Source organism: Tetrao urogallus (genome assembly GCF_951394365.1).
Source record: "Tetrao urogallus genome assembly, chromosome: 7".
NCBI lineage: Eukaryota > Metazoa > Chordata > Aves > Galliformes > Phasianidae > Tetrao > Tetrao urogallus.
The window spans coordinates 46,220,649-46,248,639 of record NC_136820.1 but is presented as its reverse complement, the minus strand read 5'-3'; the positions used below and the strand labels follow the sequence as shown (position 1 = coordinate 46,248,639).

Below are 27,991 nucleotides of genomic sequence, written 5' to 3'. Positions count from 1 at the left end.
CTGCTACATTCTCATATTCACCCACATTACAAGATCACCTTGGAAGGATTTGATGAAAGCACTGCAGTTACCTCAGCCATTCCATTCCTTGAGGCTTCAAAGTACTCGGAACTCCTTTGCAGTTCAGCCACTAAGTGGCAATGGTACAAGTTACAAACTCACACAAGTGATCCAATACACAAAACAGTTTCAGACTTTTAACTAAAGCCTTTTATTCTATACAATTGTGAAACATCATTTATCCTTCTGGCATTGCAGACTCCTCTGTCAATCTTCCCTGAAACTGCAGTTTTAGGATGTTTTGGAAAAAAAAGGAAAGAGGAAAAATTACAGCATTGGGTTATTTCTAACAAAATTGCTGGGAGAATGTACAGTGTATACAATGGGTCAACAAGATGACCAGAAAAAAGCCTACTGAAACAAAGCACAAACCCTTGCTATTAGTTAATACAAGTCAGGACAATTTATCAATAAAAATTACAGTTGTGTTTTAAGCATTAATTCACAAATACTACTAAAAATGTGCAGAGATAGCACAACCGCATTAAAGTGAGCATACACAGAAATGGGCTCTAAAAACTGAAAGCAACCCTTCCAAAAGATGAGTAAAAGACATGCTAGCTTAGTTCTGAGCCACGTTTTTTATTCAAGCAATGAGTTTGTTGAGTTAGGTTAATAGAGCAGAAGGCAATGATTTCATTTTTTCAAATAAAATACAATGAAAAATATTTCACTTTTTGTTGACCAATACAATCCCATTAACAAAACCTATTGGGACTTCCTTTAGGCCTCAACCTAAATCTTGATAGCAAGACCCAGGAAGGGCAAGAGCACGTGTCTCCCAAAGAAACTCAATTAACGTACTGCCCTCTGAAGGCACTTGTGCTTCTGCTTCAGACAAGTCATCTTTACATCATTTCTTTGTGAGGATTTTAATTTGTTCTGGATACAAATGGTTTTCCTGGGACAATCCCACATTTTCTCAACAAAAGCTGAAGCGCCGTTCCCCCCCTCCCCCCCCAATAAGTTAAACTATAAAAGACTACTATGAGTCTGCAACAGTCACAGGTTTTTCTTTGTTTAGAAATAACAGTGAAAAGAAGATCCGCATCTACAACAAAAGAACAACTGCATATAAAACTTTGGAAGAAAAAAAAAAAAAGAGTTAAGTATTTTTACATCATGAATATGAAAATGTGCTGTGAATTGTCTGGAGTTCGAGGTGAAACACTGGAAGTTATATTCAGAACGGTCTGAAGTTTCAACAAAGTGTCACAAAGAGCAGAGTTACCAAAAATTAGACTGCGGTGTCCTTAGAGCACAAATTGCCAGAACTGGTGATGTAGATTAAAAAAGAATTCATTAGGTTGCAGCAAAGCATGTTCACCCTATTGTGATGCACAGCATCCTTAGACTGACCCTGCTACAATATTTACCTAGTGTTCTTGTTTTGCAGACAACAACTCTCTAAAGGAACGTTCAAGTCACAGTATTAGAACAAGTCTGATGTTAATCCTCCATCAGCAATTAAGCAGGCCAGTTCTTTGAAGTATGCATTACCTATTTACTAAATGCCTTTAAGGGACAGAAATGGTTCAGTAACCCGAGAGACCACTGTAGGTACTTTATGAATGGAATGTAATAAAAATACTGCCCGTGCAGTTCTGAATTATGTTGTACATACCACTACTCATTACTATGATGGAAATGGTTTCATATCAAGCGTGAGCAGATGACAATATAAAGTTCTGGAAAAAAAAAAATACAGCAAAAAAGGAGGAAGCAAAAGTCTGCACTGGATTATCATCCATTCCCTGTACACCTCACACAATGTCAACCACTCAGGGACCTCCCATCTCAGTGACTGAGACTAGGACAGATTTTAGTTTAAATCATACAGGTTTTTTTTCCTCTATATTACAGATCTATTAGTCACTTCAATTAAATGCATACTTTCCATCCACACTGAGTCATTAGAAGTCTCATCTACCTTAGGGGTTCACTGGGCTTCTATAGCACTACTCTTGGAACCAGTACATTATGGTCAAGTCAATGAGTAACCATGTAAGTCCACTGCTCCCCTTCACGTTGATTTCTGGCGATAATGAAGCGTCAGATCACCACCACTCTTCCAGATGAAGTGCTTTACAGTCCGAAGGTCCATATTCGGATCCAAAACCTGAATAGTAAGAACGTCATTTACTGCATAAGTCTGCTGCATTGTCAGAATATTCAAGGATGTAACACCGTGGTTGGGCAACATACTCCTATGAGCAAACTGGCATCAAAGATCAACCATGCAAAGGCTCAGATCTGTCATCTAGCAAGCCAAACTCTTGTGTTATACAGAGGTCTTTGCCCACTTACTGTATAATTTCATTAACCACCACTTCCTCAATATTTAACCTTCATGCAAGCAAATGTCAGGAACAAGTTCCTGATGAGAATTTGGAAATGGATGATTTTTAGAGCTCATATCAAGAACTCTGCCAAACTTTATTTATTTTTTTCCAGTTTTCCCTGCTTGAGTTATAACAGGCAATGAATCACATTAATCTCCCTAACGCTGAGTCTGTTTTGCTTATGATGGTAATTATTGAGTGACCTCCTTGTCCTAATCTCAACTCTTTGAGCCATTTTCCATCATATTTTCTCCTCTCCCTCCTTTGAGGAAAATGACTAAGAGCAATATGGGAGAGCTCAGCTGTGCATACGTGTAAAGCTATTGCATGATTCTATAAAGGCTGGTGGTCAGAACTGAATGAAGTAGGCATGCTTCATGAATTCTCTGGCCCAGCCATCCACTACTGCCTGAACTGTCAGTTAACATGATAAGATGGTTTCTTCTTACTTTTAAATGCAGCAGATAATCTGTGGTATATTTCCATCTCAGTACTCAGAAATTCACAACTGCTTGACTGTTAGAAGCTGGTTTTATTCATGAGCTAAAAATTCCTGAGTGCCTTACCTGGTCCTGGCAAAGAAGTTCAATTTTCTCCTCTGCGAGCACAGCGATGTCCTCCTCTTTTTCTTGTTCTCCTGCTTTCTCATTATTGGAAGAACTAGTTGTCTGAGACTCATTATCCAAGTTTATGATCTTCTCATACACATGCTCCATCACTTTTCTCACCTGAAGCATATCACTTGCTGACAGCCGATCTCTACAGAAGGTAAATAAAGATTGGCAAGACAAAACTTGAGGGAACTATTTCTTATTTCCATCATACTCTATCTATAGCAAGCTAAGCAAACCATTAAATTTTGCACCTATCATAATATAGAAAGATGAACGGGATCATCCAAACAAAATACCGTGACACAACAGCTGTCAATTCAAAGAGTGGCACAAAGGATCTCAGAAAAGCAGCAAGATATCTGACAGACTGAATTCAAGAAATCAAACCTCATTAGGTTAAAAATCAAACCTTATTCTTTCCAAAGAAAAGGAATTAGTAAGAGAAGGACAGAGGATATGGAACAAGAATATGCTGTTCTTCCTACATTACAAAAAGGGAATTCTAAACAAATAAATGGCAGTTCTTCCACAACGCACGCAAAGTCTGTGGAGCTTTTCTTTCACAAATTGTCTCTGATGTGAAGAACTCAGCAAAGGAACCAGACATTTATGAAAAAACACTTGGAATTACTGCAAATAAATGGTAGGTGTCTTGCCCACCTTACTGACTAGACATTTGAGAACCTGCATTCCAATGTATGCAGCCCACATGTGATGGGCAAACCATGTTCCCTGCCAGGTTCTGTACCTTTTCCTTCTAAAAACTATTATTGATCACTGTTAGAAAGAGGAAAAGAACATAAAATTGTAGTTCTGGACAGTGGGACAATCTGTAAGTTCCTCTGTGCTCTGATGGAACACAACAAACAAAACAACACCAAATCAAATTTCACTATTTGGTTTTTCAGAGATTTCTAAGCATTAACTTCAGAAACTGTCAGTTGAAAGAAACTTTACTTTCTTCCAAAGATTCTGATAGAACTGAACACTTCAGAACATTGCTGCTTCAATGACTGCAAACTGTGTTCCACAAGTAAATCCAGCACAGTAAGATTCCAGCAATATGGTTTTTTTTGAGCTTACAATTCCCTTTATGCAATGTTGAGACTCAAATATGCACTATTACTTACTTTTTTAGAGTTTTTGCCCCTGAAGATGAATGAGGTTGGAGGTAGAAGGGAATCTTATTGAATTTGGGCATATTTTTCTGGAAGGAAATAAATTTGGAAAATGTTAAATTTAGAATGGACTATTATCAGCTCCCATTTCCACCATCTGGTAAGCAAAGGATAGTCAGTTCCTGATTACCAATAACCAAGAGGTTCTTAATAAGCAACTATCACAGACAGCTTCCAAATTACTGACACTTCTAATGTGCTCCAGTTTCAGTGATGCACATATTGCACCTACCTTCTGAATGTAATTACTGTTTGCTTCAAAGCAAATCAGACAATATGAAAATACAGCAGCGATGTAAAGGTTACTCTCTATACCTGAGCTCTACACTTGAAAAGGACTCCTGTTACACACAGTGATTTGAGATCCTTTTCTAAGCCTTCAATGCACAAAAAACCTTAACTGGACACTTCAAAAAAAATCATGCTTATTCATGGGTGTTGAGTACAGCCCTTGAGAACACTTATTTTAACATACAGTACGTGAGAGGCTGAAAAATTGAACATGTTATTCAGATTGAGCTCAGTTAAAGATTTTGTAGCTGACTTTCAACAAACAAAACCTGAAGTCTACACGTGGGAAACTTACATCCACAGTGATGTCAATCACCCATTGTGGCACAGTCTCATTCAGAAGCATAGACTCCGTTTCACCACCTGAATCCCGACACAATAACCTGCAGAGAAGTCAGCTCTATGAATGGAAACGTTCAGTGTACAGGAATCAATCATAACACACATTAAAAAGCACTCAGGAGAGGATGTGCCCTTTTAACGTGCTTGAAGCTGGTTAGCTAGCCTTTCACAGGATCAAGCTTACTGAGGAAGTGGTCAGGTATTTCCTACAAAGGAAAATGAGTGTAACTACATGCAAGAAGGATCTCTAAGGCAAAAATAAGGAGAACTACAGGCTGCAGCACAAACCATGGAACTACTTTGCTCATGGATTGCATGTGTTTTTTGTGTTGTAAGCACAAAACCTGAAGGGGGAAAGGCAGCTGACAAAACAGTTCTTTTCTGCTTGGGAAAATAGAGCTCTGCATGTAAAATATCTGCTGAACTCTCATCGAATTGAAAGAATAAAAATAATTTTAAGGAATGCGCTCATACAGCAATGAAAGAAAACCAAACATTTATGTTAATTCCTTCATAGCAAAGCACACCTCGTTTTCATAAATAATTATCAAGTATTTCCCCAGAGATCTCTGCAATCCAGCTCTTAGGTGCAACATGCAAAGCTTGTTACCTCCAATGGTGTCATTTTAATGTTTTCTTGAGAACAAGCTGTATAACACCTGAATCCACCATACAGAATGAATGCAATATTAAGCTTCAGCCAAGATGTACATACACTAATACTGGAAAGAAAAATCCAGCTTTCAAAGCTGAAAATTGTAACCCTATTTTGCTGATCCATTCACGTACTGAAAGTTACATGGTTTTGGAACCTATGCAGCTTGTGAAAGAAAAAACAATAAACCCAAAAGGAGCACCTCCCAGCTTTAAAATTCACTGTTAATAAGTATTAACTCTCTGGTTAGTGGCAGGAGCCACTCTGTCCAAATCAGTAATGCTCAGAGATGAATGTAAGAGATCCGTAACGAAGTCCTACAAGAATCTGAAACATTGCAGTTTCCTTCTAAAACAAAGTTCAGTTTACCTGTTTGCAGGAAGAGGGCACCAAAAAATACCTCACAGCTGCAACACAGAACTAAAAGCTATCGTAACTCTCAACACTGTAAGACCCCACACCTTGTTGGCATCCAACAAAGATGTCAGCTTGAACAATGCAAGGAGTATTATAACTGCTTATTTTGTCTGTCGAGGGCACATCTTCAATGCATAGCACACAACAAACACAGGTGACTGCATGTTGGTAAGGCAGGAAGTGTTTGGCCACTTAGTGCATGCTTTTGAGATTCTATACCTGAACAAAGTGCGTCCTCCAGCCTCACCAAATATAACTGGTGTATGTGGCGGTACTTGAAAATATCCATTTCCTTTCTGGACTCTGTTTTCCTGCTCACCATTCACTGCTGGAAAAAAAAAAAAATACACACACCAATAAGACTGCACTATGCCTTAAAACTGGGTGTACACAGACAGAAAAAATATCTTCTCCATCTGCAGTTAATCAATTTCATAAATGAAACAAAATCATCAGCTCTGTAAGAGAAAGCAAATCCCCATTTCCAACACACAGCAAGTCTATCAGAAGGAAACTTGTGAGTAAAGGGATTTTCCTCTGTGTTTTCAGAACTCAAAAGATACTAGCTTTGTTTTTCCACGTGGATTTGCCAAATGTCAAGATACAGTACTAGTAAAGCTCAGACTCACACTTCTTTAAGTTACTGCATTCTACATTCATTTATTTTTGCACAGTTAGTAGTCTGGTCTTCAAACACTTGAAGAAATGATTCTACATCCACACAAAATCAAAAATTAAAAAAAAAAAAAAAAATCAGCATTAATTATGCAATTTTTGAAGAAAATTAATTTTGTCATTCCAGTACCTTGAAACATAAGTTGTAAGTATTTAGACTCACATCTTCCAAAAGTAAAATCACATTAAGCAAAGAGCCCAAGAAAGAAAAATCTATTATTTATTAGAGAAGGAATGAATATAATGCTAAGGTAGAGCAGGAGAGAAGTCCTATAGTTTGAGAGATTTCCTCACGGCAGCTCTGTTAACAACTGACAGTAACAATAAGAAGCAGTTCTCATCTCTTTCTTCGAATTGTTACTTTTGAGAAGGAAAAATGGAGGCTCTGATTCTGCAGTGAATGTTCTGAACATTTCACTAATCCATGACAACTCACAGAAATAAGCAGCGTGGCATGAATATGGCAACACTACAAAAGCTTGAGAATTACACTTCTATACTGACTCCAAAGCTGTGGGCAGTCAATACAAAGAAGTATGATAATCAGCAAGTTTACCCAGAGAAATCTGCTAAGTGCTGCAACTGTTAAAGAAACAAAAACATAAAAATATAAGAACAAATCTCAAAGGAAAAAAAGTATTAAAACACCTACTATGATTTATTTCATTTTCTTCTTCATCCATTGGATTGATGTGTGTTCTAGGCCAGTACTCCAGAAGTGCTTGCAATAGAAGCCCTCCAAGGTTCACTGTCAAGACACAGCAAGAACCTCAGTTACATCAAAAGCATTGACTTATAACATCCTACATTTGATCCACAGATGAAAACTCCCCCCGAAGTTCCCAAAGCAAACTAATCATTGGCACAGACATCTGCTTATCACAAACTCAAAACTGCAGGCTAAATCTTTTAGATTTTTCTTTCAGAAAGACTCAAGTCTCAGAATCATTACTGCTGGTTCATTGACTTAATTCAACATTCTCTAGTTTTAACAGTAGCTCTACGTTTAGGAATATCACTTTTTCCCTTTTGCTTTCTGGATGTCGAAAACCAAGTGGGATAACAGCAGGGTAGCAAAGTCTTTGGCTACAGCAAATGAGAACAAGCCCAAATACAGCAGCCACAGAAGCAGAAATGGAGGAAAAGAGCTGCTTACCTTTGGAAGGCCTCAGGTAAGCAGGGATCTCTGGCAAGAGATGCCCTCACCTCCACTGTTTACCCTTAAATGAAGTGTGGGAAGGGGTGGATCCTGGCTCCAACCCTTCCAGTCAGCCAGGCCCACTGCTTGCACCTGACCTCCCCTTGGTTGGCCCTGTTTCTCACCGGGTGCTCAGTCACTTTTTCAGCCCATAACTTAGCATTTCCACTGCACCAAGCCAAGAAGAAAAAACTACTTGAATATTTCAGGAAAAAAAAAAATTTTTCTTTGGAGAACTCTTTACAAAATTTAGTCTCAAGAAAATCTCTCTAAAACCCAATCAACAACTGATTTATCCAACAAACGTTTTGTAATGTAAACACTGGAACTGGTTCTGCTTTTATGTTTCAGAGAAGGACCACTAGTGGTAAAAACGTACATTTCGGATCGGAACCATCTGGACTGCTGAACCCAGCATCTTTTGCTGAAACCCAAGCTGCAAAGCAGTCACTTTCATCCAAAGTGATTGTCAGCATCTGTTGGAAAAAGACCATGAGAGCAACAAGAATGCAATAGTTGTGTTGTACTAAACAACCCAACAAATTTACTGAAGGAACAGCTGGGAATACAAAGCAAAAAAATTAACTCCTAACTGTACTGTGAATTTAAAGTGTCACAATAGTGTAAAAGTCATACAGATTATTAAGAATGGAGGTACAATGTATTGATTTGCTTCAATATAAGCCAAACTCATCAGACAAATGATAAGTTCTTCAAAACTTAGAACACGTTATAATTGTTGTGAAGAAATAGTATACAAAATATGACACCAGAAGAAGAGATTTAGGATTTGTAGCTCACCCCAGTTTTCAAGTCTACTGAGAACCAGTTTGGCACATACACCATTTTAAATCTCTTCTTAATTTCCTCTTCAAAATCTACTTTCCCAAGGTCTTCAACTTTACATGCCTGTACAGCAGAAGGGATACAGGAATGTTTCAATTCTGCACATTGAATCATAACACAACTCTTAGAAACTTATACTTGATTTTCATATACACTCAAAATTATTATCATTTCTCCACAACCAATTTAGTACAGAAACACACAAGTTAAAACTTCGAGTTTTTGTCCATAAATTGAAGAACACATTTTTTTCCTGAGGTAAAGCATCAAGCCAGCAGAGAAAGAAAAGAAAAAAAAAGTGAATCTTAAACACAAGTCAACACACTTTGACTTGATGAGTAACCCATCTCTACAGTGAGTATGTACGCAGCTGCAGCTAAGAAAAGTTGCTGAAAACCCTAATAACAAAAGCTAAAAATAACTGAATGAAGGTACCAAATTAACATTAATGCCTGCCTTGGTCCTAATATTGTTCTCCAGTATATACCACTGCAAGCCAAAGAAAACATTCCGTTTTCTGCAAGTCCTCTGAAACATTTTTAGTACAAATCCACGTTCTTCATTCTCATTCCCTTCTTTCTCACTTCAGTCAGCAGCTCAGTAACACAGCTGAGTGTGCTTTATTAAAGGACTGAATTTAAAGCAAACGAAGATGTTATTATCCAACCTAACATTGGGCAAAGAAGCTCTTAAGATGCAGAAAGGCATCTTCTCTTTCCAAAAAGTCATCTTTGCATTATGTCTTAGGACAAAAAAATGACTTATTTTTCAACCAGAAAAAACTCCCATAACAAAAAAAAATTTCAGAACCCCCCCCAGAAAATAATTACTGATACAACAGTAGATGTTTGATCTAAAATTATGTACTTACTTTTAAGACATCCCAGTATGCCACATTATTATTTGTGTCTTTGGTTAATATGTGTCTCTTGTCATTAAGAATGTGGCACTGAATGATACTAGCACCCCCTGCCAAACAAACAACAATTAAGGTCACTACACTTCTCTTTTTGTCTAGCTTTACAGTAAATTAAACCACATAACACAACAGGAGCGATTATTTGGTTTAACTCTATTATGCAAGCACCAATATTTAAATGCTATTCAACCACAACTAACACTACATAAATGATACTCGTGCTGTCTTTGATTTTATTTATCATGGTTTTGCCCAGCACAGAGTTAATATTCTCTGTAGATGCTCACATGATGCTGTATTTTGGATTTTTGATGTAAATAGTGGTGACAGCACCAATGTTTTCATTTGCTGCAGAGCAATGCATAAAGTTATTACAGAACAGTCCTTAAACAGAGCCAAGGACTTTTCAGAAATCAAAGTGTCAGACAGCTGAGAACATGAGCTGGTCTTAAAGATCTACCATCTCTGCTAATGATAACATTTCACAAGCACTCAGGAAAACAGCTGTTTACCTTTTATAACTTGGTCAGGCTGTGTACATAGGGGTGGTATAGGATTGGTACAATCATTATCATAGTCCCCAGATGCTCTAAAATTATGAATTCCCTTCAAAGTCTAAAGAAGCAAAAAAAAAAAAAGGACACATTCAACCATTTCAAAAACTTTGCTTTTATCTTGACTAAGAAGTGCCAGTTTGTGCTGCTATTCAGATGTTAACCACTCAGTGTCGGATATTTAATAAATAGAAGCAGCATAGATAATAAAGGAAGTAATTCAAAGATTTGTATATTTTGGTCAACTTGAGTATTCACATTTTATAATTTAAACAAACAAAGAAAAAACGTTATAGATCATCTCAAGTCAGTCCAATTGCAAGTAACACTCCAGTAGATCCTAAAGCAAGACTGCAAATTCCATGATGACGTATTTGAATCAACAGAGCATAAAATATTTCTCACTTACCCATTTATTCACAGAGGATTTAGTTGTTGCAACCCAAATTGCTGGAGGAGGATCAGCTGATCTATCAAGTTCCATCTAGATAACAGAATTATAGATACTTTCAGTCACTCAATTTAACTTTGCTCTGTGTATGCACAGCTTGTATAATGGCTTTCCTTGTGAATCCACCATCTTGGCTTAAGTGTATAAGCAATATACATATATATACACACTTATATGTCTTATATACTGGTTTCTGTTTCAGTCACACTTTTTACACCTACACGTTCCACTGCCATGTCATTAAGTGTTACAGATAATTAAAAAACATTCCATCAGCAGACCCTTCAAAAGCAGTGTCCTCAAAAGGCTCAGACTCATGCACATGTTTTTTCCCCAGTTTAAGATCACACAGTTTCAGTGTTCAGAAATCTTGCTGCTGGTTCCAGTGATTATGTAAAATATTACTAATACAGTTCTGTGCATATATTTCTAAGAAGCAATTAATTTTTTTATCTCAAGCCTTGGCACTGCTGATTTGCTTTCTAAAAACTGTACTAAAGCCCAGTAAAAAAAACCTTTCATATTTAAAACATGCTCAATTTCAGTAACGTCTGAATTTATACATTTTTGATAGCAATCAGGTATTTCTTCAGACAAATAAGTTTCAGATGTAATTTAAGACAAAAAAAAAAAAAAACCAAAATATTGGAGGTTGCTAGTCAGGTAAAAATGTGCAGCATACAATCTTTTGTCAGCATACACCTCAAGCCACTGTTTTGTCAGACAGGATAAGTGCCAGGACAAGAAGCAGATGGCACAAACTGAAAAACAAGAGGCTCCCTCTGAAGATCAGGAAACAACATTTTTTATTTTTTTTTTAAATATTATTAATATTTTTTAGATTGTGAGGGTCACCAAGCACCAGAACAGGTGTTACAAAGCATCCCCCCTTGGAGATTTCAAATGCTATCTTGAACTGGTCCTGAGAAATTGGCTCTAGATGGTCCTACCGGAACACAGGGTTGGACAAGATAATTCTCAGGGATACCTTCTGACCATTCTGTGATTTTGTGAAGCAAAATCAATTACCTTAAGGACTGGTGCCTTTTCTTCACAGATAAGCACACGAATATCAGGATTCCGTAAATCTGTACAATAGATCTTCCTGTCTCTTCCTCCTGAATAAACATGAGTGAATGCTTCATTGACCTGCAGAGCCCAAACACCTTCATCATGGACTCGATATGTGGCTATACATCTCTGCTGCCCAAGGGACCACAGACGAATAGTCCCATCAGAACTGCCTGAAAGACACTGAGCAACAATCATTGTAATTTCATAAAAACCTTTCATAATTCTTCTTTTTCCACTAAGATGATGCTAAATGAGAAGTGGCAGTTAACAACTCTCGTCACTATTTCCAGACAGTCTGTATTCATCGCTTTCCCATACATGAACACCACTCGCTGCCAGCCACCCCCTCAATCACTCAGCATCTAAACAATTCTTGTTGGTACATCTTCTGTAATCGACAACACAGAACAGTTATCGTGCTGAAAAGACATTAATGACATTTCCGTGTTCTGCAAAATGCCTTGCCTCAAATAGAAGCACATACCTGGGTACCATCTCTGTTCAACAGCAAAGCTTTTACGTTGTCTGTGTGCCCTTTGAGTTTCATTAGTTTTGCACAAGTTCTTGGATCCCACACCCTGAGAACCTACACAAACAGACACAGAATAACTGCATTAACATTCTTTCATTTATGCATTTTCTCTATATAATTAAGCCTTTCTGAATAAACTGACCTTTACCCTCAACAAGTACACATCCATCACCAAAAGCATGTTTTGTTAGAACAGGATACACAACTCCATCTTATGCATCTCTAACAAACAGACAGATTTTCTTCCCTTGATTGTAATGGCATCTCTTCTTGCTTTTTCTGTTGTCTTCTTAAGATCTTAATGAATGCAAGTGATTGGAAGCAAGAGAACGTGTGGAAAGAAAAAGAATTCTGAGAACCTGGCTGGTACATTCTACTTTCATTTTCATATAGACAAGGAACTCCTGGGTGTTGTACCTTTCTCTATAACAAACACCATCAAACACAAAGTTTCACTAGCTCACTTTACTGACCACCCCATGGGGGCCTTGGAAGTTGCTGTATCATTTCTTTTTCAGTGGTACATGCTTCAGTTTGTATGATCAGCTGAGTAATATGCCCCCAAAATTAGAGCTCTTTCAATGAAATTAAATGATCTCTGATGTATGGATGTTTACACAATGCATAGTTTTCATACGTAATCTATAGGTGACTGATATTCCAACTTCCACTCAAAAAAACAAAACCAACCCAAAAAAACCTCACTTTCCTTACTTAAAACACAAAAGCTGCTACAGATGTAAAAGTGAACACCAGTAAAATTGTCTCTTTACATTAAGATTTGAAGAGAAGCAGAATAAGCCTTACTAGATTTTTGCTTACCTTCTCAGTGGACCCCGATACAATAACTGTTCCCATTTGATTCATTGCAAGGCTATAGATGGAATCTTTGTTCCCACTCAGGGAAGAAGCTGTTTCAAAAGCAAAAAGTTAACACTTTCAATTTTAATGTTGCCACTTGAAAACGTAGTTATTTATTCACTAAAAACACTACAGAATCAAATGTAGGTTTTGATCTATAATAGTGCCATCCTACTCCATATATGGGGCTCTGCTAAAAAAAGGAGCAAGACTGCAGACAGCATATTGCTATGCTTTCTGATTTGTGATCCAGTGTTGTATAAAACCTCACATTTATGGTCACCACAATCCTGGTGTCCACAATGATTCAATGCAAGGTAATCTTGTGGTTCTCAACTGCTTAGAGAATGGCACTTCTAAGTGATTTCCTAATAAGTGCTTGGATTTAAGCGCAGAGATTTCTCCTAGCCAAGCAAGCTAAAAAGTGGTAATAAAAATCTTTGAGTTTAGCACACTGTCCAACAAACATATAACCTATAAAAGGCTTTAAAACTTCCTCCATAGTGCTAACGCAGGCAGGAGGACACTGGGAATGTAGGACAGAATTGTAGAAACAAAATTCATGCTGTAACAAAAGCAGTGCTCAACTCCTTCTTCTTCTAGAAGGGACAGTCACTCAGAAGCAAAACTCCTCATCCAATTTAAACTATAGCTATGCTGACTGAGAGACAATCTTTAAAAACAGGCTTCCTTTTAATGTTGGCTTGTGTACATTGCTTCCCTGTAATCAGACAGCAAATTAAACCACAGCCTTCACTTGCACTCCAATGAAATGCTGTTTGAAAGGCCAGTTCATTCACAACACACGTTCTTCCCACCAGAAGCATTTTTAGTTGGGAGCACTGTACTTACAGAGAACAACTTTGCCTGCTTCTCTTCCCTCTCCCTTACCATGCACTACTGCTCTAACACCAGAAATGCAAATCTATGTCTGTCATCTTAGAGGTAATGCCTCTATTTCCTTTTCATTTTGCGCTCAGAACAAATCATTTGGGTTCTGTATCACAGTAGCAGCGTTCAACAAACTAATTTTTCCCCCCTAGACCAAGTCTTCCCAAGAGCAAGACTTTCCTCAAAAATTCCCTGTTCAACCAAATCACAACATGTCTTAAAGTTATCAGCAAAATCTGGTGACAAAACACGTCTTTGAGTGATAGCAAACTTCCACAGAAAACACATACAACTATTCAGAAGTCATCTCTGCTGGAGGCCACACAAACATGCCAGCACAGGGCTAAAACTGAATTGAAAATCCTATACACAGATCAAACGCTCTGTATAAAATGAAAGAGACCACTCACTTTGAACAGTATACTTCTGAAGTACCTACAGGCAGCAAAGCACACTGTGATCAAACTAGATCTCCTTCCACAAAATGTAAGAGCCACCACAAAACAGGATGCTGATGGCCCAAATTTGTGTCACTCACTCAAGCAATTAAATATTACCCAACTTGAAGGTTGGTGTCACACTTTCCAGAAGAGAAACTTGGCCAACACTGTTCTGACAATTCTAAGAAACTGAGGTTGGGATTGCTCTCTAGGTGAAAAAACAGTGAATTTCAATATACTGTAATATCTTTAAAGGGACAGAGTACTCCTTAAAATATGATGATAAAATTAAGGATTAAACCTGATGTAGAACCTACTGACAGTGTCCCCTTGCCTTCTAACATTTAACTACCAAGTTAGATCTCTCCAGTACCCTACCATTACTTCTATTTCACCACAATGGCAGGAATTCTTATCAAAGTTTATCTAGTAACTTTATTCTTCTGACAGATACATCTATTGAATGTACCAAATTCTGCTCTAGGGGCTGTACTACATTTGTTGCAGCATCTAAATAAACACAAAACACATTACAGAAATTCTCCCTCTGAATATTTCTCAGTGCATTTTCTGCATTTGGTAAGGAGCAAAAAGCTTCTTAAGCTAAAGCTCTGTGAACTTCTGATGAACAACAGCTCATTACATCTCAGGAGAAGAGGGCCAAATAGACCTCTATCTTTATTCTGAGCATCATGACTGTTGGCTGTTCAACATCTGCAACTATTATACAACACAATAAGTGGACCAAGTACATACCCTCAAAAACTTAAGGATTCTTGCACATTTTTTAATCTGCACACAGAAATGGGTATCTTTAGTCTTAAAATGATCTCACAGATTATGCTAGTTCAATAAAATATGCTTCATTTGTCTCCCATCCCCAGGTACCTACTTGTGACAGTGTTGTTTGAGGCAGTCAGTGCTGTTAGAGTATTTACATCCCAGAGGAATATTTGTCTGTCCAGCCCGGCAGATGCTACCAGTTCTTTATCTTTTGCATATGCTAAGGCTTTCACATAATCCTATAACAAAGTGTAACAATGTGACTCAACAATATTACACACTTGAAGCTTACATTACAACATTTAAAAGGTCGTCAATTGTAATATACAGTAGTTCCAAATAATGTTTTTCACCTTATGTGTCCTTAGTGTTGACATGCAAAATCCTTTATGTGCGTTCCACACTTTCACAGTAGTATCTGAAGAAGCAGATATCACTAAATGGGGAAGGATAAAGAGTGAACTTTAATAGCTAATATATTACCTTAGAAGATGCCTGAACAATCCTCTATGCTTCTTAACAAATGATTCAATGAAAACAAAATGTGTAGGTATGATTCATTTAAATGTGCTCGCAGTGTTTTAGCACATTAACACCACACAAATAAATTTTACATGCTTACAGAAGACACAATTTAGTACTCACATGTTTTACCATTGCAGCAGAGTACAATATCATTTACCCAATCTGTGTGATGTTCCATAGATGCAATATAAGGGTCTTGCTGAAAATTACAAAAAAAAAAAGTTTAAAATCCCCTTGTGAAAGGAAAAGACAATGCAACTATCAGATCTTGTTGTTACATTTGCAATCTTCGAATGGACCAAAGGTTGACTAACACGATACTGCCTGAAGTCACTATTCCCCTTCTTTTAAAATATAATATCACAAAGTAGTTTTCAGGGAACCCACTATATATTTTAAACTCATTCCCATTTCATGATGAATTTCACCTCAAAACGTTTAGTTTTCTATCACAGAAAAACAACCAAAATGGCAGTGTCTGCCAAGCTGAAGTTATTTCTGCACTCATAAGATTAGACTTCTGCTACAGAGAGGAACAGAACAACTAAAATACAATACAAAGATCTCTCAGACATGAAGCTTATAGAATCACAGAATTTTAGGGGCTGGAAGAGACCTCAAGAGATCACAGAGTCCAACCCTGCTGCTAAAGCAGGTCCCTACAGCAGGGCACACAAGTAGGCATCCAGAGAAGTCTTGAACATGTCCAGAGGAGACCACACCACCTTTCAGCACAGGCTGTTCCAGTGCTCTGTCCCTCTGACAGTGTAGAATTTCTTCCTTGTGTTAGTATGGAACTTTCTAGGTTCCAGATTCTGCCTGCTGCCCCTTGTTCTATTATTGCTCGCCACTGAAAAGAGTCTGACAGAAGTGTTATCTCCTGCATATTTCACATAGAAGCCCTGGTTTCCAGTACTCTACTCAGATTCATAATGCTCACCTTTTGTTCAGAGGGAGCCAAGGCTGGTGACCCCTAAGTGGAAAGCAGCTTGGCAGAAAAGGACTCGGGGGTCCCTTGGACATCACGTTGAACATGACCCAGCAGTGTGACCTTGCTGCAAAGAAGGCTAATGGTATCCTGGGCTGCCTTATGCAAAGAATCACCAGCAGGCAGAAGGAGGTGATCCTTCTGCACTGTGCCCAGTTCTGGGTCCTCCAATACCAGAGAAACATGGAACTACTGAAGAGAGCCCAAGAAAAGGCCAAGGCAATTAAGTGTCTGAAACACCACTCCTCCGAGGAGAGTCCAAGAGCCAGAGTTGTTTGGCATAATGCTTTAATAAGCTTTCCTTAGCTAGAAGATCAAAAAGAAAGTGGAGCTAACAGGATGTGATCAACTGATCTTAATAATAAAGGGGAGATAAGGAGTAGAGATCCTCCCAAGATACCAGAATATATAAAAGTTCACCAAAAGTTCATTTGTAACTAACACAACATACACCTACAACATAGACCTAAGCAATCTTTTTTTATGACTTCTTTATCACTGAAAATTGCAACATTCTATATTGAATTTATCTCAGTTGCAATTAGTTCTTCAGGACGTTGGCCCAAATGTGGGTTTGTAAACTCCAATACATCTTGTTACAATATGAACACTTACCAAAAACATTTTTCTATCATGATTAGCACTTGTTAAAAACTGGTACATTTGGTATACACCTGTAGCGTGCTAACTGAAAAAACACAAAGCAGATTTAGACTGAGAAATCCCCTAGGCTTACCTTGTGCTGATTGACACTCCATATCCTTATAATAGAGTCTCGGCCTGCTGTGAAGAGTCTATTTAATGCTGGATCCAGCTGAAGTGCATTTACCCCATTTCGGTTGTACTTCTCCACCTCATCTCTAATCACATAGGAGACCTAAAATACATTTACACAGACCTGATTATGGTATTAAGATACTGAATCGGCCAAAAACGCTACCAGCTAATTTCATTCCAGCAAGATTCTCAGGTAGAAAATACTAAGAGCTTTAAAAGCATTAAATGAGTCTGCCAGTTTGAAAGTCACCATCACTAACCTCAGCCAATTTCCTCCCCCCCCCGAAAACGGGGAAGAATTACAAAGATGTCAGTGCTACACAAGGAGCCCAAGGGATTATTTAATCCTTACAAATCAGGCTTAGACTGGGAGAATCCTCAGTTCAATTCCCTGCTTTGCACAGAGATTCTGGATGATCCCAAACAACATGATGCATTCGTGGCTCATTTTCTAAGCAGGTTTCACGTTTTCTAAAGCTGTGATGACAGTGTTTCTCAGCCTTGCAGGGAGAGGATGCCAACAGTAAGGACTACAAAATACTGCAGGTTCAAATTCTATCCCAGCTATTACTATTAATACTATTATGACAATTGGAGAAAGGCAGTATTTTGATATTTTTTAGGTTTTTTCTTTTTTCTTTTTTAAAGAACAGACATCTCCTTTCTAACATAAGAAGCAGAAATACTTAGTCTTCTTCCAATTAGGGAAAATCTTGTTTCAGTCCTTCTGTACCCGACAGCACAGTGTGTATTGCTCAGAAACATTAAATGGAGATTTAAGGGGACAAACTGCATGTCTTACAATGCTCTCCACTATGACTCCTGCAGTAAGCACAGTTATAAAGCACTACAGATGCTTCCAAGCCAACCCATTCACCCAACCATTTCACATCATGCTGCCTCCTAACCATTTACAGTGGTTTGCATATGGCTAAGAAGAAAGCTCTCCATTCAGAGACAGCGTGGGAGAACCAAAAGCTATCCTCCTTTCCAGACACTGGAAAACAATTACAACAGGGTAGAACATTAAGCTTGACAGAATACAGCCTGCCAACAGCAGGAATAATTTGGATATTTAAGTGCCAGTGTTTTGAAAACTCTTTCAAGGAGTAGTTTTGGACTTAATGAAATTAATTTTTCAGGCCAATAAGCACCTTAAAGCAGCATAAAGAAAATGTTTTCCACTGACCAACCATGTATAACACTGCTGTTAAAACACATGGAGCTCTTGGAGCAGGTCCAGAGGCAGCCATTAAGATGATCAGAGGGCTGGAGCACCTCTGCTATGAGGAAAGGATGAGGGAACTGGGCTTGTTTAGCTTGGAGAAGAGAAGGCTCTGGGGAGACCTCATTGTGGCCTTCCAGTACTTGAAAGGTGTGTATAAACAGGAGGGGGAATGATTGTTCACAAGGGTGGATTGTGATAGGACAAAGGGGAATAGTTTTAAATTGAGACAGGGGAGGTTTAGGTTAGATATTAGGAGGAAGTTTTTCACACAGAGGGTGGTGAGGCACTGGAACAGGTTGCCCAAGGAGGCTGTGGATGCCCCATCCCTGCAGGCATTCAAGGCCAGGCTGGATGTGGCTCTGGGCAGCCTGGTCTGCTGGTTGGTGACCCTGCACATAGCAGGGAGTTGAAACTGGATGAGCATTGTGGTCCTTTTCATCCCAGGCCGTTCTGTGATTCTCTGATATGAGTGTACATACAGCACACTTCATCTGGCCTCAACCACGCCACATCTGTGTTGTTAAAATGCCCATGCAGCCTACCTAACTCAAAGAACGTTACGATCAAAGTCAAGGTCTAACACACAAAGCAAGAAAGATGGGCAAAGTCACTGCTTTCCAACTTTTGAATAAAAGCAATGAAAATACCAAATGCAAGCTCTTTACAAGCTCCTTTACAGCTCTTGTTTATATTTTGAGAGAAGCGAGTAAATGAGAGCAAGTATCTTTTTAAAGAGTTAACAGGTCTCTGATAGACTTAAGAGCAAATGGAAGATGCAGGTATAGTTAATAGTTAATTACATGTAAATATGCAATTTAAAGGGACAAAATAAAGTCTGCCAAAAGGGGGCTAGAATGCTTCTCAAAACAAGGAACTTGAAATCGAGCAATAAACACAGCAGCAATTTGATTTAAAATATCTGACAGTTGTTTAAGGCTGGTGGACAGCAGTCACATTCAATAAAGCCTAGAGATCACTAGGGCGAACAAAGCAAGAATGCAGGTTATCCACATGTCACTCTCCATCGTTGCCTTATTTTTGAGGAGAAAGGTCTGAAGTATTATTACTTGGTTTTAGATTGGAATGATACTCAAAATAGAAATAACAACTGTTAGAAAATATGGTAACAGTGCAATAATTATGAAGTACATACTCAAGTATGTGTACACAAATGCACAAAATAGTAGATACAAGAGGTTTTTCTGTGATTAAATTCTCCTCCAAGCCACAGCACAGACATTTTTCCCAGTCCAGATGAGGTGGCACTGCATTTGGACAGGACTGTGAAGGTCATCAGGAAGCTACGACTTGCACCACCTGGCAGACATTTCAAACCAGGCAACTGAGAGCACATTGCTGCTTGGTTCACCGCATCGACTGATTCACAAAGCCAGCATCAAACACAAAGATGACTGAGCTTGCTGTGATATTGCCATTTGATGGTCCAGGCAGGGCAAGATGTGGCATGAAATACTCCAATAATGACCAAGGTTTTTTACGTTTATTATGCTGTAGCATTTATAAACTCCTGTAACAAATAACAACACTTCACTGCAGTAAACAATGCAGAAATATTACAGTGATTAACCCTCACTATAAAGAATTTATGGGACTCAGTATCTTAAATGGATCAGGACTAGCCATTTTAATGACTAAGAGCACCAGAGACACAGGTAATATCAACAGATACATTTCAGTACACAAGTCCAAGTTCTTACAGTACCTGTAATGCATTTCCTTCATCAACTCTATCAGTCAGATGGAAGCTTTGCTCCCCTAGTTACAATACACACATTAAGACAGATTTTCTTTATGTACGGGTAGAATCTGCCTTCAAAAATGCCAGCATTCCTCTGGAGGAAACAGTGAGCAGACAAGGTATGAAGGCACGCATTCCTTTTTTTAAGTAGAGGGAAATTCTCAGCCACCTGCTGTCATAGACAACTGGGAAAAGATATCTTTCAAGAACCCTAGAATGCATTGGCTGCATTAAAAAATAAGAGATGAAGCAGGTAACCACTAAGGAAAAGATAAAACAACAAGCCGTTTCTTCAGCATTTTGGCACTGCAGATGGTACTCTTTAAAATAACCTAAGCTTCTAAAACTAAGAATATACTGATATTTAAGTTTTCATCAGAGGATCCAAGCCCAGAATAACAGTAATGTGTTAAGGAGTTCATCTTATCTTTTTACAGTGAATCAATTTATTGGGTAAGGATTAGATAGAACACGACACATAACATCTTTAAAAAAAATATACTGCATACAAAACCTACCCTGTTCTTACAAAGTTCTATCATTCAAAAATAAAATCAGTAGCTGAAATATTTCTAACTACAGAAGTTTTCCCTTTCACTACTTTCCAGTTGATTCACTAAAACATCTTGACAGCAATACGACAAAATCAGTGCAAAGTCTTCTTATTCTGTACAGGCCTTTATCTTTAAGATAAAAACACTTAAAATTGATTCAAATTTCATAACCAAGATATTGGTCCAAATCATATTGATGTTCATCAGTTTTGTCAAAGGATTTGGAGAAGAGAGTTACAATTGCTCTGGACAAGCAGCAGGTTTGGGAAAGCATTTATAAGCTTCTCCTGAAGGGAAACTACTTTAAGACACCTGCTGAAAAATGGCTCCACCTCAAATTAATTCACAGTACAACATCAGAAAGCCACAGCACACGGCCAACTGCTTCTCATCACACAGTGGTGTTTACTACTCCCAAACCCTGCACCTCCATTCCCACCCAGTTAAGGGGACCTTACAGTTGGGACACCAACACATTTCAAATGAGTGCCTTACATTTAAATAATTATAGTTCTTACCTTTATCCACGTTATTTTGAGGTCTGAAACACCTATCCTGATTAAACCCTTATGCAATATACAATTATATCCAGAAGCATCCCACGCTATTTTGAATGGTTCTACTGACCAGTAAAACAGGTGCATCAGAGACAACAACAGTTCAAACTTGCATAAATCTTAACCAGCTCTCATATCCTGTAAAAGAAGTTTTTTCCATGCCTGATGGACATTTTTCTAATCAGATTTCAAAATTAATCTCTATTATTTGAAGCAGAAACATATTAAACGCTCAGCCATTGGGAAGCAGAATAAACTGTTAATGGTTTTTACTTTCTACCAGCAGCTGACGGATGTAAAAGCCACTGAGAAAACCTGACCAAAATGTGTATTTAACCAAGTAAGTGAAATAATAGGACTACAATAAAATACTTTGTATGTGCTTATCATGTAACCAAAGTTATTCTCTGTTGATCTAGACTTGGAGTACACTGGCTGAAGCCCAGATTAGTATAGCAGGATATGGAGAAGCAAAAGCATCAAGTAACACAGTGATAGCAGTTCATCAAATAAATAGCCAGCTACAAGTTTCCCTTTCTTGGGAGGCCAATCTTCAAGAACTTGTGCATGCTACAGATGATGCTGCAGTATTTTATTCTTTGTATTTTTGAAAATGCCAGTGGGTTTTTCAGAAGGGCACGGAGGTTCTTTCTGCAGCACTGACCAAGTGCTTACATTAACTATAAAAAACCACTATAAGCTAAAAACACTTCCCCTATGTGACAGAACACAAAAGACACCTTAAGACACAGTACACACTTCTGTTTGGAAGGACGCTGAGACTATTTCAAGCCAAATCAATATATATATATATATATATATATATATATATACATATTAATACAACGGTTAAAAAAAGCTGAAACTTGCACTTACCACTAAAGGTAGGCATAAAACATTAATCCTCTTCCATACCGAAGGACATAAAACCATTTAAAGTGCCGGCAGTATCCCGAACAAGATAACGAAACATCACAATAAACCCATTTCCCTGACTTTTACCATTCACTGCCACAGCCTGACCGGTCTGCGGACTTCCCTTTGGAACGGCTGCCGGGAGCCGGCCGGGTGGCTCAGTTCTGCATCCCCCGAGCTGAGGAAACCGCTTCCCTTCAACCCCTCAGCCGGGCCGCGGAGCAGAACACCACCTCCTTCACGGAGCAACGCGGAGACCCGTCCCCAGCAACCATCGCCCCCCTCCAGTGCCCCACCGTCACCCTGAGGGCGGCCCACGCGTATCCACGCCGCCCCGAAGCCCCGCTGCTCCCCGCAGCCGCGCACCCACCTGCACTTTCCGCCGCCCCGCCGTGTTCTGCCGGTGATGCGCCGCCATCTTGCATGTTGACACTGTGACGTCACTTCCGAGGAGGATGAGCCGTTCCGGAAGTCCCGCCCCCCTCTCTGCCCAAAGCCCGTATAGAGGAGAGGCGCGGGCGCCAGCGTTGACTGAGGCGTTGCCAGGCAACTGCGAAGGGGGCGGGGCCAGAGAAGGAGGCGCGGTGAGCGTTTCCGCCCTGCCGTGGCCGCGCGCCATTTTACGGCCTTAGTTTTATCTTCTGGACGTCGGGGCTCTGGGTGCGGGCTCATCTCCTTACTCATCCCACCGCTTCCTGATTGTTTTCTTCCTATTGGTGGCCGGAGGGACATGTTTTTATCCCTGGGAGAGCAGTGGAGGCGTGGCCTGTGGGCTGAAGTTGTTCGACTCCATCTGAGGTGCTGACAGAACGCTGGTGCATGGCCCCGACACTGAGGTGCTCTGGCTGCATCAGGCAGTGCTTCTGTGCTGCTGAAGGCTTCACGTGTGCCTTTAAATGTCATAGAACGGCTTCAGTTGGAAGAGTCTTTAGAGATTATTGGGTGTTGGAGCTGGCACAGGCAGGATTTTCCCCTGCTGGATCAGGCTGCCCATTGCCCCATCCAGCCTGGCCTTGAGCACCTCCAGGCGTGGGGCATCCACAGCTTCTCTGTGCCAATGCCTCACCACCTTCTGAGTAAAGAATTTCCTTTTAACATTTAAGCTGAATCTCCCCTCTGATAGTTTAAAGCCATTCTTCCTTGTCCTGATGATATCAGGCCATGTAAAAAGTCGCTCCCTCTCCTGTCTGTATGCTTACGTACTGGAAGGCTGCAGTGAGGTATCCCCAGAGCCTTCTCCAGACTGACCACCCCCAGCTCCTTCAGCCTTTTTTCATAGGAGAAGTTCTCCAGCTGTCTGGGCATCTTTCTGGCTCTCCTCTGAACCCACTCCAGCAGCTTTGCATCCTTGTGCTGGAGGTCCAGGCCTGGTCTCAGCACTCCATGTGGGGTCCCACGTGGGCAGAACAGAGGGGGACAGCCCCCTTCCACTTCCTGCTGCTGCCCCTCTGTTGATATCACCCAGTATGCTGTTGGCCTTCCAGGCTGCAAGTGCTTCTCTGCATAGTTGTTCTCAAAGAGTTCTTTGTAGACGCATCTGGGATTGCCCCGACTCAAGTACAGCACCTTGCACTTGGCCATGTTGAGGCCAATTAGGTTTGTTTACATGGGACCATTTTTCAAGCCTGTCCAGGTCCTTCTGGATGGCAGCCATTTTATAAGTGTGCTGGGGGTCAAATGCTCAGCCTGACTTTTGAGCTTTCCTACTGAGAAAATAGCAAAGATTCAAGCATCTTCCCTAGAGAGCCTGGGAAGATTGTATTATTTTGTCTAATAGAAAATACTTGCTCAAATTTTGAGTGTATGACTATGAAAGTCTATGCTGCTTTTTAGAGGAATGCCTCCCAGCTTCAAAGCATCTCTTTGTTGCTTGACCCATTAATGCATGAAGTGTTGATTTGCAGCAATGACGATATTCTGGATTAAGATCTGTATAGAATTGTGCATAGGGATGTTATCTTGGAGGGTTTGTTTTGGTATTGGTTATTTCATTTACTTTAAAACAGAAAAGATGACTGGAATAGGAGATTGGTGAAATGCACAGAGAATCAATAATCCTAGTGAAAAGCATTTACAGTGACAAAAAAACTGGTAAAGGAATAAATAAAAAAATATATAGTCACGTATTCATATTGCTGATTGCTGATTGCAGCCATGCTCACTGGCCACTCATTAATGCTAATACAAACTGCTTATTCTGATAAGAAATGCATTTTCCAGCACTGCTGAGTGCAGTGTCCTCCTTGCAATTGCAAGCAGAGGGTAAAAGAGATCAGCCTTGGCGTAAGCTCTTCCTTAGCAGCTCTATTTCCACTATTTCCTGTTATTACAATATTACAGAGCATATGATTCAAAACATCTATGGTAGATATGACAAAGTTGTACTGCTTAGCACATTACATTTTTTCTAAGATAAAATTAAAGCTCTTTATTTTTAAGCAAAAATTGAGATGTATATTAGCATTAAGCTAACAGTAATTATCAAATTGTTTCAGATGCATGCGTTTCTTATGTAATCTTAATGGACTGTGAACCAAAGAGGTAGTATGAAGTTTTTCTGCTTAAGTAAATACTGAACCAAGTGCCTTCCCACCTTTCAATATGCATTAGTCCATTACAGGGTTTAAGACTTCTTTCCATGGAACAATAATTATCATGCATACCTTAAAAATCTCTCTTAAAGTCTCTCTAATAAAGATATTGACATGTTTATGATTTCTGTGTTATTCTGATAAAATGGAATAATTTATTTAATAAACCCTAATAATCATTTCATAATCCTTGAGCACAAATGGATTTTTCACTTAGCAGAGTTAATCTTCATATTGTGTCTTCAAGGGCAGTCTTCTGTGATTCTATGATTCTTGATGGTATATTAAAAAAAAAAAAAAGATTTATTAACTGTAGACCATTTTTACTTACATTGTAATGCAATTTTAAAATTGATTTTTCCTCTCTGCATGTCAACTGATTACATGTGGATAGTCCCTGCTACACAGTGTTTCTTAAACCCCTCTGACCAACAGTTCATTACTGAAAGGAGAAAAAAATATGCATAGAGCTCACTTTGTATCGTACCTCTGAAGTTGGGAGGGATCCCTAGAGATTGTGTCGTCCATCAGAGGTTGTCTTTGCTGAAACACAAGAAGTATCATGGTGGTAAGCAATAAGTTGCTGCTTTCTGTGTGTCTGAGCTGCACTTTCAGCCTGTTACTCATTCTCATTCATCACTGACATGAAGCAAGGCTGGGCTGATACAGAGTCTTGAAGACAAACTGCACAAAAAATATGGTAGATAAGATTTTCTATGTTATGTGCTGAACTGACATGGCATTTTAGGAAAGCAATAACATCATCAAATTTATGAGGTTAACTGCTTTTGGCTTTGGAAGAGAAGAAACAAGATTTGTAGATAAATCCAGGGATTATTTTTCAATTTCCCTAAAACTCTGGTCATCTTTGGTTGAATTGTAACCTTCTGAAAACACTGGCGTGAGCAAATAGATGTTGAGCCAAAAAGGAAGTGGGAGAGAACTGAGCAGGATTCAGGAATTAGGGCAGGGCATCGAGATAAGGAGAAAAGCAAGTAGATGCTTATTGGATAAGTAACCACTGTAATAAATAAAAAGATGAAGATGAAATTTCCTCAGTAATAATAAGGTCAAAAATACTATTGCATTTTCCAGCTTCTTCCCTCTGCTGTTGTGAGGTTTGGCTGTCACAGCATTAAAAATAAAAACCTTGCAAGAATTTAGACATAACTATGATTTGGAGCCTGTAGGAATTACAGTGAAAAGTTCAAATGTTTATTGGCTGCAGCAGAGAAGATGAAAGGAAACGTTATAGCAGTTTTCAAATAATTGAGAAGGAATATGGGATAAACTCATCTTCATGTCCATGGTGAATGAGGAGTAATGGGCTGTAATTGCAGTTCAGAAGATTCATACGAAGCATAAGAAAGAACATTTCTTGGTAGTCCGAATAGTGAAGCATTAGAGTATGTTGTATATGGAGGGGCTGGAATCACCATCTGTTGTAAGAAGAGACGAGGCAAATATCTCCAGGAATGACATCAGTATTGCTGATGCAGTTTGAGGATGAATCAGGAACAAGGTGGCTTTAGAGTATCACTTCCAACCCCATTTTTTAATATAATTATAGAATGTTTTTCAGAAGCAAAAAGCTCTTGAATCCTGCAGGAAGCGCATTAATAGATGATACAGTTGGGAGAAGAACTACATAAAATCAAGCTATGAAGAAATATCATTTTAAGACCAGCTAATCACTGAACAAATCCCCAAAGGACATGATGGATTTTATGTAATTTGAAGCCTATATATAAATTATGGGCGTAACTCAGAAGAAACTGTTTGAAATTACTGTATTTAGTCTGTATCTGATGGGATCACAGAATCACAGAATTGTAGGGGTTGGAAGGGACCTCTGGAGATCATCGAGTCCAACCCCCCTGCCAAAGCAGGTTCCCTACAGCAGGTCGCACAGGTAGGCATGCAGGCAGGTCTTGAACATCTCCAGAGTAGAGCCTATTTTATTGTGGGCTAATTTTTTTTTTATTACCCCATTGATGTGACTGCATCAACAAGACATTTGTTCAACCCACCTTAGTCTCCTTCATTTTCCAAACCTTCTGTCAAAGTCACATAAATACATAAATACATTCACAGAGCAACGTGCAAGGGCCACAGTCTTTGCTTGTGTTTGCTGTCTTTGGTTCTGTTGTGTCTGTAATTGCCCCTCTTGCTTCTAGATTAAGAGCCAAAAAGTTGCAGAATTCCTATGGAATAAAGCTTAAAGTGTAAAAATACAAAAAAATATTTTCAGTTATGTTTCTTGCTCTCTTCAAAATGGATATTAGTAGGGCCTTAATGAAAAATACTAAAAATCATTTTACAGTTGCTCTGTTTTTGACTGCTGGATGAGGAGTTACTTCCGTCTCTGGCACCTGGTGGAGGCAGTAAGGCAGGTGAGGTCTGAGCATATATCAGAACTGTATGAGCAATGGTTCTGTGGATAAAATAGCAAAATAGTGACTATACAATTATTTTTAATGACTGCCATTGATGTAAGTAGCAATCATGAAGTAGAACCATAATGACGGCATCTGGAAGCAAAGAAAGAAACTAATTTTTCTAGATTTTTAAGTCACTTTGATAAATCACACGCCCAAGTTAGCCAGAGAGGAGGGACAGAAAGAACTGAAGGACTGGAGGCTTGGGAGGAAGTCAATGAATAATTATTTCCACTTAAACATTGCTTTAAATATGCTTTCTAGCATTAGTCTAAGATTTACTAAATATTGTATTCTGCTTCTCCAGCATATATAGTTTGTTTGCTTTAAATTTGTAAAGCTGTTTGCTATTACATTTTTTATTGCATTCTTGACAAAGAGCTGAAGTTTAGACTTGAATCTTCCAGGGAAATACGGTAAGAAGTATTTTTGAAACTGGATGCTCAGACTTTGGTGGAGCTCCTCCATTTCTCATTTCACAGTTCTGCTTGGAGGAGCGCAATACATGGTGAGACTTAAGAATGAACCGTGTAAGC

The 27,991-nt window shown here is 39.0% G+C and overlaps 1 protein-coding gene across 3 annotated transcripts; it reads right to left on the bottom strand.

Annotated features, from left to right (window-relative positions):
* Window positions 1–2,083: 2,083 nt before the first annotated feature.
* WDR48 (WD repeat domain 48) lies at window positions 2,084–22,853 on the bottom strand (the record flags this gene model as incomplete). Of its 3 annotated transcripts, none has more annotated exons than XM_079538421.1 (19): window positions 2,084–2,179; window positions 2,969–3,161; window positions 4,147–4,223; window positions 4,781–4,868; window positions 6,119–6,224; window positions 7,227–7,322; window positions 8,152–8,248; window positions 8,574–8,681; window positions 9,490–9,587; window positions 10,050–10,152; window positions 10,501–10,575; window positions 11,572–11,796; window positions 12,101–12,202; window positions 12,971–13,059; window positions 15,233–15,362; window positions 15,477–15,559; window positions 15,769–15,847; window positions 17,373–17,513; window positions 22,797–22,853. In XM_079538421.1, 19 exons carry the CDS (start codon window positions 22,842–22,844, stop codon window positions 2,084–2,086), a joined length of 2,034 nt encoding a protein of 677 aa, XP_079394547.1. The 3 variants fall into 3 exon arrangements, with proteins under 3 accessions (XP_079394547.1, XP_079394545.1, XP_079394546.1); XM_079538419.1 differs by having other exon boundaries at window positions 15,477–15,541; window positions 15,778–15,847; window positions 22,797–22,844; XM_079538420.1 differs by lacking the exons at window positions 15,769–15,847; window positions 22,797–22,853 and having other exon boundaries at window positions 17,373–17,394.
* Between the last annotated feature and the right edge of the window lie 5,138 nt (window positions 22,854–27,991).